The sequence below is a fragment of the Eleutherodactylus coqui genome, chromosome 2 (assembly GCF_035609145.1).
Source record: "Eleutherodactylus coqui strain aEleCoq1 chromosome 2, aEleCoq1.hap1, whole genome shotgun sequence".
Lineage (NCBI taxonomy): Eukaryota > Metazoa > Chordata > Amphibia > Anura > Eleutherodactylidae > Eleutherodactylus > Eleutherodactylus coqui.
The window spans coordinates 9970293-9983814 of NC_089838.1; the positions used below are offsets into that span (position 1 = coordinate 9970293).

Sequence of the window (13522 nt, forward strand, 5' to 3'; positions counted from 1 at the left end):
TGTACACAGTGACTACACCAGCAGAATAGTGAGTGCAGCTCTGCAGTATAATACAGGATGTAACTCAGGATCAGTACAGGATAAGTAATGTATGTACACAGTGACTCCACCAGCAGAATAGTGAGTGCATCTCTGGAGAAGGGTGTGTGCTGGTGAGCTCTGCTGAGATCCAGAGGGTGTGGTCGTCTAAGGCACAGCTCCAGAGTTTTGGCCCAGCAAGGCGTGCTGTTTCTGGGGCTTCCAGCAACAATGGAGCCCCTGGCCTCCTCCCTCCGGCTTCGGTCGGGGGGAGGGAGGGTTGAATCCCAGGAGGGAAGGCGAGCTAGTCGGGGCAGCAGCAATGTTACCCCGACTCCCCGGTTGGATACAGAGTCCAGGAGGACAAGATCCCAAGCTAAAGAAAAGCAGGTCAGTGCTAAAAAACAGCCTATCAGTTGGGGCGAACGCCAAAAGGGAGAGTCTGTGGAGGAGCTGGCATCCCGCATCGCCACACATATGCGGGATTATGAAGAGGCTGGGAAAGAGCTGGTGAAACAGCGCAGAGAGCTACAAGCAGCCCGCTGTGACATGGAGCGAGCCTCCCGTGGTAAAAAGGTCGCAATAAGCCAGAAAATTAAAATCTGTGAGGAGGCTATTGAAATGTATGAGGAGGAAAGGGAGAGGATCCTGGAGACCAGCGGTCCCTTCAGGGAAAAGTTGCTAAATGACAGGCGGTTCTCCCAGATGGCAGCCAGGAGCCCTGGCAGCAGAAAAACTGCACGTAAATACCAACCCAGCAGCACAGAAGAATCGGAAGCTCTGGAGGGGCGGGCGGCATGCTCTGCTGAGCAGCAGTCCTCGCTGCAACCAGGAACGGGCACCAGCATCCCTGCGGAGCAGATCGGCCTGCCCTCATCATCAGATGACTCGGATGGCAGTGAGTACGGGAGCAGCAGCAGCGGACAGGGGGCGCTGTTGTTGCAGCAGATCATGCTGCAGGAGTCCCCTGCAAGGATGCAGGCTATGCACTTTGGGGATGAACTACCACCGGAAACAGCAGCGGGGGGAAAAAAGGCAAAGAAAAAGAAGAATCAAGCTTACATCCAGGAGAGGTTCGTTTACGTAACCAAGCACCCTGGCCTGATTGCAAAGTCAGGACAGGGGGCTAGCCCTGGGCTCCTAGACCCGGCCTCTGTTGTGAGTCCGGTGCAGGGGACCAGGGAAGAGAGGGTTAATGCGACCCAAAACTCCAAGCCCGCTTGTGCCAGTAGTGGGACTGGAGGAGTTAAGGAGGCAGAAAAGGTTAAAATGAAGGGTCGTGGCCAGACCGGAGGCACTGACGCTGTTAGTCGCAACCCAGTGGGAGGGGGAGGCGATTTAGCGCCAGGTGGCATAAGTAAAGATGGCGGCTTGGCTGTCCCCCCTGTGTCCCTGAAGTGCCTGTCGGGGGCTGAGGGGCCGCAGTGGGTGGTGGTCGGGTCGGCCAATCCTCCCACCCATCCCGTATGTCCCGCTGTAGATCCCAGAGTCACTGGTGTGGGCGGAGCTTTAACAACAAAAAATCCATCTAAATTGCGCAGGGCGAATACGGTTTTGCAGCCTCTGTCGGCTGCTGAGGTTGGGGACTTGCCCTCTGGGGAAAAATTAACTAAACAGAAGACAGGTCCTGGTCAGGAGAAGGGTGTGAATGTGAGTAGCCCTGCTACCCCCGCTACTGCTGCTGTTGTTTCTGTACCTCCAAATGTCCCCAAACCCCCAGGTTCATTGCCTGCTGATCAAGCAGGTACAGTTTCAGTAGATGGTCGGGGGGTGGGACAGGATCCAGTTGGCCCTCCAGCGGCGACAACATCTGGCAGAAGTTATGCCAGTGTCGCCGCTGGGGGGAGGGGAGAGGCGTCCTCCTTGTCTTCGGGCTCCGGGGACGGTGTCTTACAGCGGCGTCTCCTGGAGGCTTTGAGGAGAGGGGAGAGCTCAATGACTGTAGGAGGTAGAGTTGTGGACTTGTCTCTTTGGGTAGAGAGACATGGACTTGGAGCCTTCCGAGAGCAAAGGGGGGAGACCGTATGGTCCCTGCCGACAACCGGGCAGGACATTGGCCGTAGGAACGTGGCTCGTCTTCAGTGGAGAGGCAGTGATGCATGCCCATCGAGGGGCAAAGTGGTTGAGCTTCTGCTGAGGATGGGTTTTAGGGCGCAGGACATCTATGCCCTTATCCACCCCTGCGGCTCGTCTGAGTTCGACATCAGCTTTGCTCGCCCAGAGGGCCTTGAGCTCTTCTGGGGGAACTATGAGCTGATGAAGGACGAGCCCGGCTGGCGTGGTTTTGCTGCGCAAGTGGTAACCCGCCAAACTGGAGTGAAGAGAGTGACTGTTCTGACCCGTAATGAGTCACTCTCTTGTTATGACATCATGACTTGGCTCAGTCGCTACGGTGAGGTAGTGGATATGCCGCAAAAAAACAGAGATGAGCACGGCATCTGGTCCGGAGCCTGGACATTCATGGTAAAACTAAAGCGTTCAGGGAACTCGGTGGCCCACATACCATCCGCGGCTTTCCTCGGTAGGGATCGCATTCTGGCCTTCTACCAGGGGCAACCGAAGCTCTGTCACAAGTGCGGCGACCCCACACATTTGAGTGCCGCCTGTAATGTCATCAAGTGCGCTCTGTGTGGCGAGGTAGGTCATCTTGCGGCATCTTGTGCGGAGATTAGGTGTCACCTGTGTGGTGACCTCGGTCACCCATTCAGCCGCTGTCCACGCTCTTTCGCCAATGCGGTCATGGCCCCAACGGAGGAGAGCCATGAGGTTGCCTCTGCAGGGGAAGGGACCAGCAGAGGCGGAGGAGTCCAGGAGCCTGTGAAGAACAAACATGTTGGGGCTGCTGCACTAAGGCGCCAAGAGAAGCGCAGAAAGAACAGAGAACTGGTGGAGACCCAGGTGGCAGGTGGGTCAATGCTGGCACCTGTTCTGGATGCGACTCGTGTGGCTGAGGCTCCAGGGGAGGGCGAGTTGGATGAGGAGGTCAGAAGGATCCAGAGGGAGGAGGCTGCCACTTCTTCAGATTCCTCCCGCTATGAAAGTGTGGATGAGGATGGCAAGAAGTGGCGACAGAAAAAGCGAAAGCAGGGCACCGGGGAAAAAAAGAAAAAAATGCGGGAAAGAAGAACTTCCCCTATACTGGCCCAGGTGCAGGAAGGTAAACCAAACTCGCCTCTTGTTGAGCTCTCCAACAGGTTCCAAGCTCTCTCCTCTTCAGAGGAGGAGGTGGAGGGTGAGGATCCGGGAGCAAGTGTGCGGCCTACAGGGGGCGCCGAGTCTTCCTCTTGTGAGCGTACAGTAACCTCCAAGGGGAGGGCTGGCCCGGGGCCCGGTGACAAGGACGACGAGGTTGAGGAGCCCCTTGCCATGGACCTTTCGGTATCAAAAAAACGTGGCAAGGGGTCTTCCTCAGACCCTGAAGTGAAAAGGGGTGGGAAGAAGAAAGCCATTTAACTCAATCATCAAAGATGGCGGCACCCGCTCCGTTGACTCTGGCATCAATTAACGTTGCCAGCATTAAGTCAGATATGGCGAGATTTGCGGCCTTTGATTTTCTCGGCCGTGTTGAAGCCGACATTTTGTTTTTGCAAGAGACCAGGCTGCCAAATTTAGCAGCTATACATAAAGCAAAGAGGGAGTGGAGGTCCGGACCATCCTACTGGTCTCTTGCGGCCGAGCCATATAGCGGAGTGGCGGTTCTTTTTACCGCAGCGGTTGAATGCCGACGGGTTATTGAGTTAGAAATAGGGAGGTGCCTGATCCTGGATGTTCTCATGAAGGGACAAGAGCTTCGGCTAATCAACATCTACGGTCCCCAAACCAAGCGGGACCGCAAGGATCTCTTTATGAGGATCAAGCCGTACCTTTTTACCAGTCGGCAGGTGATCTTTGGGGGTGACTTTAACGCAGTCACGAGGACCCGTGACAGGGGAGGCTCCCTAGGCAAGCTGACTTATGATAGCGTCGCGCTTAATAGCATAGCTAGCGAAGCTCGCCTGGTGGATGTCCACATCCGGCACACCCCAGGCCACGCGGGTTTCACCTATTATAGAGGCGAGTGCAGGTCTAGAATAGATAGGTTTTATTTGAAGGAGGAAGCCATCTCTTCACCAGTTTCTGCTGTTGAGGTTGAATTCTCCGACCACTGTCTGATTTTGTTTTCCCTGAATGTTGCAGAGACCCCCCGGATGGGTAGAGGCTTATGGAGGCTGAATTCATCACTCCTGGAGGAAGCAGAGATAAGACAGTCCTTTGAGGATTTTCTGCAGAGCCAGGTACCATTACTGGATCTTTGTAGCAGTAAGTCAGAGTGGTGGGAGATGCTCAAGATCAGGGCGGCAAGGTTCTTCCGCCAGCTCTCTAGCCTCAGGAGCCTGAGTAAGTACCGTCTTTATCAGGGCCTGAGGAGGAAACTCGAACATCTCGTCTCGACTGGAGGTAGCCGCGAGGAGATCTCCAGAGTGAAGTCTTTGCTCAAAGGGTGTCAGTATAATAGGCATGCATCTTTGGTTTTTGAGAGGGACTTCGGGAAGTACCACTCGCCCGACCCTTACAGAAACTGCAAGATGTCAGTGAATCGTAAAGTTGTCACTGGACTGATCGACGGTACGGGATCTCTGAACAGGTCCAGATCAGGGATTCTGGAAGTCATCAGATCCTTCTACTCGCACCTTTTGAGAAAGAGGGATCTAGATCGAGATGTGATGTCGGCTTTCCTGGCTGAAGCTGTTCCTGAGCCAGGGGATGACATCTCCCTTGATGTTTTGACAGAGGAGATCAACATAGAGGAAGTTAAACTGGCGATTGATGGGCTTGCGCTCAAAAAATCGCCAGGACCGGATGGCTTAACATCCGAGTATTATAAAACCTTTAAGGACCTCTTGAGTCCCCTCTTGACTGAGGTTTTCAATGAGTGTCTTTCCTCGGACACTCTCCCAAAGTCAATGAGGAGGTCGGCTTTGATCCTTCTGTCAAAGGGTAAAGACTCGAGCCGTATTGAGAACTGGCGTCCCATAGCGCTTCTCAATACGGACAGGAAGGTTCTGGCAAAAGTGCTGTTTAATCGGCTGGTCAAGTTTGCACCCCGGCTCCTCTCGGGCGCCCAGCATTGCTCTGTTCCAGGCCGTAGCACCTTTAGTGCTGTTCTAGGTGTCAGGGAGGCAGTGGAGCAGGGTAGGGCTGGTCACTGGGAGGGGTACCTGCTGTCCTTGGATCAGGCCAAAGCGTTTGATCGGGTTAATCACGAGTACCTCTGGTCTGTTCTTCTGAGATATGGCCTGCCAGTGGGGTTTGTCAATTGGCTCAGGACATTGTACGCGGGGGCTGAGACTTTCCCGCTAGTGAACGGTTGGGTCGGTCACCCATTTGAGGTTGGGTCTGGCGTCCGTCAGGGTTGTCCTCTGAGCCCCTTGCTGTACGTGTTTGCCATTGATCCCTTCCTTAGGAGGATTGATGGTGGGCCTATGGCGGGGGTCGGGATGGATCGGACGGTGCCGGAAGCCACCCTCAGGGTGGCAGCGTACGCTGATGACGTCACCGTCTTTGTGTCCTCGAGGGGGGAGGCAGAGTACGTGATGTCAGAGGTGGATCGCTACTCGGAAGCATCCGGGTCCGGCATCAACTGGGATAAGTGCGAAAGTCTCTGGTTAGGAAGGGGAGATCCTACATTTGGTCTCCCGGACACCCTTCCAGTGCCCCAGGACTCGGCTAAAGTTCTCGGCATCAAATTTGGCCGGGGAGATTACCCCATGCAAAATTGGGTGGTCAGGCTCGATGGTGCCACTCAGAAGGTGGCCCAGTGGAAGGGTTGGTCTTTGACCCTTCGGGAAAGGGTTAACCTGATCAAAACATACCTGCTCCCTTTATTCATCTACCTGGGCAGCGTATGCATTTTGCCAGAGCCTCTCTGGACCCGGGTCTACAACCTGTTCTTCCTAATGTTGTGGGGGAACAGGTTGAACCTAATTAGGAGAGATGTCACATACCGCACGAGGAGATTAGGGGGGTTATCTATGGTCAACCCCGTGGTGTTTCTCGTAAACACCTTTGTTAAGATCAATATAGGCAACCTCTGGCAAGAGAGGGCTCCTCCGTGGGTATTCTCCTGTTGGGGATGGCTTCGGCCTTTCTTCCAGGAATGGGAGACTGGAGGGCGAGTGAAGGATCTTCGCACGCCGCACGGGCATCTTCCGGCTTACGCTACCGTGGTTCTGAAGATGATACGTCGGTGGGGTCTGGGGATGTGGGAGATCAGAACTCTGTCGAGGAAACTCCTCGATAAGAGGATTCTGTTGACCCATTTCCAGAAGCCCCTGGCGCTCAAGGACTGCCCAAGTCGGGACCTGGAGGGAGGGTTACGTTTATTGAATTCTGACAGGATCCCCTTGAAGTTTTGGGACTTGACTTGGCGCTGTTTCCACGGGAGACTGTATGTAAGGGGCAACTTGAAGAGCAGGCCGCTGGTGGATAGGGGCTGTCCCCGCCAGGAGTGCAGCGATGTGCTGGAAAGCATGGAGCATTTCCTGCTTCAGTGTCCCTTTAATACAGAGGTATACAATCGGGTGGGAGCCTCCATTGGTTGGCCCAGGTTGGCACGCCTCTCGTATGCGGAATGGGTCTATGGGGCATTCAGGGACCTTGGTGGCAGGGACCGGTGCACTTTATTCTTAGTCAGCCTAGTGGTCAGGTTTCACATTTGGAACGCACGGTGTCTAGTTTCGACGGAAGAGAAAATCCTCCCCGTGGATGAGGTGAATAGGAACATCCTGGGTGACCTGGTGAAGGTGCGCTCTTTGGATTATGAGAGGTTGGGCACGACTAAGGCCTCTCTCCTATGGAGAGGGTTTGTATTTCGTTAGGGACAGTCTTCTTATTGTTAGGGTCTTTGTAGGGACAGAATAGGGAGAGGTAGGGACAGTTTCTCTGAGGGTAAGTTTTAGGGAAGGAGTAAGGACATTGTAGGGACAGATCAACTATAGGGATAGTTTTTTCTCTACCTGGTCGGTGCCCGGCTTATCATATCCAGTCCTTGTGGAGGGCTGTGTGTGCCACTAGTAGAGTTTTTGTTTTCGGTCAAAGATGAAGTATGTACGGCTGCAGGTAACTGAACCTTAGGCTTTCGGGTATTAATATGTAGTGTTGGTTTGTAGGTATGTAATATAAGATATGTTATATGTTTTGTTTTGTATATAGGGTTAGGGGTTATAGATAGGTTGGGTGGGGGCTTATTGGGGGGAGGGGGGATTTATGCCTCAGCCGTAGCTTGACACGTCCCGGACAATGAACACTGGGCACGGACTGTTGGTGCGGGCGTGGCCCTCAGGCTGCGGCGGGCAGGGTGTGTGTATGCGGTGCAGCTCGGCTCGTCCTGGACATAGACATTGAGCACGGACTTGGGATGCAGGCGTGGCTCCCAGGCTGCACCGTAGGGGGTTGTTTGGGGTGTGTGGTGGTTTGGTCTGGATATAGGGTTAGTTTAGGATTATGTAAGGTTTTATTCTTTAGGTGGTGGGCATTAAAAAAAAAAAAAAAAAAAAAAAAAAATATATATATAAAAAAAAAAAAAAAGGTATTGCGTTGTTCTTATTATTATTACTTTTGTTATTGTTTGCATTATTTTTATTATACAATTGCTTCGGTTATTAGTCGTTTTCTTTCTTCTTTTTTTGGGATCTCAGGCTGGATCCTGTGAGTTAAGGATGTTTTCTTACATGTGTTATATGTAGTATGTAGCGTATATGTATTGGTGAGGATGAGTGAGTGTAGTTTGGAGTGCAGGTTGGTGTAGTGTGCTGTGTGTATTATTTGGACCAGATGGACCTTTTGCTTTTGTCCCCTTTGTCCTGACGTAAGGCAAAGTACAGATAACACAAGTGATGATTTGGTTTTGTTTTATGTTTGTCTTATGCCAAGTGAGCGATATTTATGTTCTGTTTATTGTTATGTTTTTCACTTTTATAATAAAAAAGATCTACAGGATGTAACTCAGGGTCAGTACAGGATAAGTAATATATTTACACAGTGACTCCACCAGCAGAATAGTGAGTGCAGATCTGGGGGATAATACTGGATGTAACTCAGGATCGGTACAGGATAAGTAATGTATGTACACAGTGACTCCACCAGCAGAATAGTGAGTGCAGCCCTGGAGTATGTGTGGTGTGTTTGAGCTCCTCAGAGAACCAGGGTGTGGTTGCAGTCCCAGCTGGAAGCTTGTTTTGGATTCCAGGACCAGTGCACGTAGCTGGGCTTCTTTTTCTATGGAGTCCCGCAACTGCAGAAGGAGAAGCTGCAGTTGGCCAGGTCACTGAAGGAGCAGATCACCTCTAAAGGGAAGAAAGATGCAGTCAGCAGGACCATACAGGACTGTAAGGACTGTATACAAAGGTGCAAGGAGCAGAGGGACAGGATTCTTGAGCAAAGTGGTCCTTTTAGGGAAAAATTAATAAACACTGACAGATTTTCCAAAATGGCGTCAGGACACAGTGGTCACAAGAAGGCTAATCACTCCAGCGATGGAGACAGCAGTGGTGACACTTCTGATGAGGACACCTACCAGGATAGTCTGAGGGAGCAGCCTGTCTGCTCAGGAGAGCAGACTCAGAGTGGCACTACAACCACCAGCAGCCTCCGGCCGGAGCAGGTAGCGCTGCCTCCAACCTCCGGGGATTCGGAGCCAGAGGAAGATAAAAGCGATGGGGGTGCTTTGATAATGCAGCAGATACAGCTGCTGGAATCACCCCCCTCCCCCCAATATAAGCGGCCTTCAGTTTGGTAGTGATTTACCAGAGGAGGATGTAAAGATCAAGGTGAAAAAAGGGAAAAAAGAATCTGGTACAGGAAAAATATGTGTATGTGACGGGGGGCTCTGATTTGGCTGCAAAGTCAAATCAGGGCACCCCCACCCTGAGAACCCCCGGTTTATGACTCTGCAGTGGGTTTTGAACATGGGAACAGGGATAAAGGAGATAAACTGGCCGGGTCCTCTGTCCCTGTTTCAGTTAGTGCAGTGACAGAAACAGCCAGCAGGGCGGCCAGCACAGGACAAGGCAAGGTGGCAAAAGATTTTGGCAGTGGCGGAACTGCCAGCGCCAGTAAGGCCAGTGATGGGGAGGGTGCTGTAGGATCGGGAACGGGGGTCCCCTGTGTGACAGGTCGGTCTGCAGGGGTCCCTCAGTTTAGGTCCCAGTCTAGGTCCCAGGCACCCAGTGATGTGGAGGCTGCTAGTAAAAGTAAAGGAAAAAGCAAAAATAAAAATACTAAAAGCGCCGGAATGCAGAGTGCGGACCATGGGGGTCATTACGGTTGTTGCAGCTGCACAAGATGGGACAGTGGTGCCACCCCCCAGGTCTACCAAAGCCAAAACAAAACCCGCTTGTAACCCCAAGTCTGGTCCAGAGGGTCTTGGTGTGAAAGGTGTGGATTTTTTGGTGCGGCCCGTGTGTTTGATGCTCCGATGCACTCGGAGGTACGGGTTGCAGCTAGTGTTCCCAGCACAGGGACACCTACTGTACAAATAGGCACAGGTTCTGCGAATAGTCTGGGTGTATCACAGGTTCCAGTCACCCCTCCGGCGGCGACAACAGCTGGTAGGAGTTATGCCAGTGTCGCCGCTGGAGGGGAGGGGTCCTCCTTGTCTCCAGGTTCTAGAGAGGACGTTTTGCAACAGCGCCTCCTGAGGGCTCTACAGAAGGGGGAGAGTACAATCACAGTTGGAGGAAGAGAGGTGAACCTATCTCTTTGGACAGAGAGACACGGCTTAGGGGCCTTCCGAGAGAAAAGGGGGAGACCGTATGGTCCCTACCGACACCCGGGCAGGACGTAGGTCATAGGAATGTGGTCCGTCTTTGCTGGAAAGGCAATGATACATGCCCCCCGAGGGCGAGGGTAGTGGAGCTTCTACTGAAGATGGGCTTCAGGGCGGTTGATATCTTTGCCCTGATCCATCCCTACGGCGCGTCTGAGTTTGACATCAGTTTCGTTCGCCCGGAGGGTCTAGAACTCTTTTGGGGGAATTACAAGCTGATGAAAAGCAAGCCAGGCTGGCGATACTTTGCCGTCCAGGTGGTGTCTCGCCAGAACGATATCAAGAAAGTGACCATTTTGACTCGTAACGAGTTGCTTTCTTGTTTTGATATTATGATGAGGCTTGGTCGATATGGAGAGGTGACGGACATGCCCAGAAAGAACAGGGACGAGCACGGCATTTGGTCCAGGGCCTGGACGTTTATGGTTAAGCTGAAGCATTCAAGTAACTCAATGGCTCACATTCCATCTGAAGCCTTTCTCGGCAGGGATCATATCCTGGTCTTTTACCAGGGACAGCCGAAGCTCTGCCACAGGTGCGGCGACCGCTCACACTTGAGCGGCGCTTGTAAGACCTTGAAGTGCGCTCTGTGTGAGGGTGTGGGTCATCTAGCCGCCTCCTGTTCGGAGATTAGGTGTAACCTGTGTGGTGATCTTGGTCACCCATTCAGTCGCTGTCCACGCTCCTTTGCCAATGCGGTCTCAGCCCCTATGGATGGGAGCCATGGTGCGGCCTCTGGGGGTGAGGGGACTAGCAGAGGTGGAGGAGCTCAGGAGCCAGGGAAGAACCAGCAAAAGACGCCTGCTGAGCAAAGGCGTCAGGACAAATGCAGACGGAGCAGGGAGCTGACAGGAGCCCACGTGGCAGGTGGATCAATGGTGGCCCCTGTTCCTGAAGCAAATTTTGCGGCTGAGGCTTTGAGGGACAGCGAAGTGGATGAAGAGGACAGGAGGATCCAGAGGGAGGAGGGAAAGACCAACTCTTCAGATTCCTCCCACTATGAGAGTGTGGGTAAGGAAGGACAGAGGTGGTTAGCGATACGGCGTAAGCTAGGTGCCACTAGGAGAAGGCGAAGGGGGGATTCAAGATCTTCTCCCACCCCGGGCCAAGTACTGGAAGGAGAAGCCAGCTCGCCTCCAGTTGGACTCTCCAATAGGTACCGGGCCCTTCAAGACATCTCTTCCTCCTCTGAGGGGGAAGCGAAGGGCAAGGTGCCTGGGGCAAAGAAAGGGTCAACGGGGGGTGCTGAGTCTCTTCCTCGTGGAGGCATAGTTCCTTCAGGGGAGGGGGCTACTCTGGAGCCTGGAAACAAGGACGATGGGGTCAGGGGATCCCCTGCTATGGACACATCCGTGTAAAAAAAAAAAAGAAGCAAGGGGCTTTCCTCCGACCCCGAAGAAGCGGGTGTGAGGAAGAAAGCCATCAAATTTAATCACTCATGATGGCGGCACCCACTCCGCTGACGCTGGCATCAATTAATATTGCAAGCATTAAGTCGGATACGGCTAGATTTGCGGCCTTTGATTTTCTTGGCCACGTTGAAGCTGACATTTTATTTTTGCAGGAGACCAGGCTGTCCGATGTGGCAGCCTTACATAAAGCAAAAAGGGAGTAGGTCAGGCCCTTCCTACTGGTCTCTTGCGGCCGAGCCGTATAGCGGAGTGGTGGTACTTTTTACCGCAGCGGTTAAATGCCAACGAGTAATTGAATTAGAAATGGAAAGGTGCCTGATCTTAGATGTCCTCATGAAGAGACTTGTTAACATCTATGGTCCCCAATTAAAAAAGGAAAGGAAGAGTCTCTTTATGAGGATCAAGCCCTACCTTTTTACCAGCCGCCAAGTTGTCTTTGGAGGTGACTTTAATACAGTCACAAGAGCCCGTGATAGGAGGCTCTGGAGACAGGCGGTTGGCTTTTTGATGGCATCACACTTAACAGCATAGCTAGCGAGGCTCGCCTGGTGGATGTCCACATCCGGCACACCCCAGGCCATGAGGGATTCACCTTTTATAGGGGTCAGAGCAGGTCTAGAATAGACAGGTTTTATTTGAAGGAGGACGCCATCTCTTCACAAGTGTCCGTTGTTGAGGTGGAATTCTCCGACCACTGTCTAATATTGTTTTCTCTGAATGTTGCAGAGACCCCCCGGATGGGTAGAGGTTTGTGGAGACTGAATTCGTCACTCCTGGAGGGAGCAGAGATAAGACAGTCCTTTGAGGATTTTCTGCAGAGCCAGGTACCATTACTGGATCTCTGTAGCAGTAAGTCAGAGTGGTGGGAGATGTTCAAGAGGAGGGCGGCGAGGTTCTTCCGTGAGCTCTCCAACCTCAGATGCCTGGACAGGTACCGCCTGTACAACGACCTGAGGAGGAAACTCGAACATCTCGTTTCGACTGGAGGTAGCCGCGAGGAGTTCTCCAGAGTGAAATCTTTACTTATGACGTGCCAGTATGACAGACACACATCCTTGGTTTTTTAGAGGGATTTCAGGAAGTACCGCTCGCCCAACCCTTACAGAAACTGTAGGATGTCAGTGAATAGTAAAGTGATAATTGGACTGATTGACAGTACAGGGTCCCAGAATCGATCCAGATCAGGGATTCTGGAGGTCATCAGATCCTACTACTCGCAACTCTTGGGAAAGAGGGATCTAGATTCAGAAGTGATGTCGGCTTTCCTGGCTGAAACTGTCCCTGAGGCGGGGGTAAACACCTCTCTTGGTGTTTTGACAGAAGAGATCAGAGTAGAGGAAGTTAGACTGGCGATTGATGGGCTCCAGCTCAAAAAGTTGCCAGGTCCGGATGGACTAACATCCGAGTATTATAAGACCTTCAAGGACCTCTTGAGTCCCCTCTTGACTGAGGTATTCAATGAGTGTCTTTCCTCGGGCACTCTGCCAAAGTCAATGAGGAGGTCAGGTTTGATCATTCTGTCAAAGGGTAAAGGTTCGAGCCGTATTGAGAACTGGCGTCCCATAGCGCTTCTCAATACGGACAGGAAGTGCTGTTTAATCGGCTGGTGAAGTTTGCACCCCGGCTCCTCTCGGGCGCCCAGCACTGCTCTGTTCCAGGCCGTAGCACCTTTAGTACAGTTTTCGGTGTCTGGCAGGCAGTGGAGCAGGGTAGGGCTGGTCTCTGGGAGGGGTACTTGCTGTCCTTGGATCAGGCCAAAGCATTTGATCGGGTTAATCATGAGTACCTCTGGTCAGTCTTTGTGAGATACGGCCTGCCAGTGGGGTTTGTTGATTGGCTGCGAACATTATATGCAGGGGCTGAGACGTTCCCGCTGGTGAATGGTTGGCCCGGCCGCCCTTTTGAGGTGGGGTCCGGCGTCCGTCAGGGCTGTCCTCTAAGTCCCCTATTGTATGCGTTTGGGATAGATCCCTTCCTTAGGAGGGTTGATTGTGGACCTATAGCAGGGGTTGGGATGGACCAGGCGATGCCGGAGGCTACTCTGAGGGCAGTGGCGTATGACAATGATGTCACACTCTTTGTGTCCTCAAGCGAGGAGGCGGAGTTTGTGGTGTCGGAGGTGGATCGCTACTCGGAAGCTTCCGGGTCTGTGGTCAACTGGGATAAGTGTGAAAGTCTCTGGTTAGGAAGAGGGGATCCTGCGTTTGATCCCCCGGACACCCTTCCGGTGCCCCAAACTTCAGCAAAAGTACTTGGCATCAAATTCGGCCAGGGGGATTAACATTTT

The 13522-nt window shown here is 52.7% G+C and overlaps 1 protein-coding gene across 1 annotated transcript; it reads left to right on the forward strand.

Moving 5' to 3' along the window:
- The first annotated feature begins 136 nt into the window (after positions 1-136).
- Positions 137-4510, forward strand: LOC136611077 (uncharacterized). Its single transcript, XM_066590326.1, has 2 exons — positions 137-1091; positions 4195-4510. The coding sequence occupies exons 1-2, from the start codon at positions 250-252 to the stop codon at positions 4211-4213; spliced, it is 861 nt and encodes a 286-aa protein (XP_066446423.1). The 5' UTR covers positions 137-249; the 3' UTR covers positions 4214-4510.
- The last annotated feature ends 9012 nt before the right edge of the window (positions 4511-13522 follow it).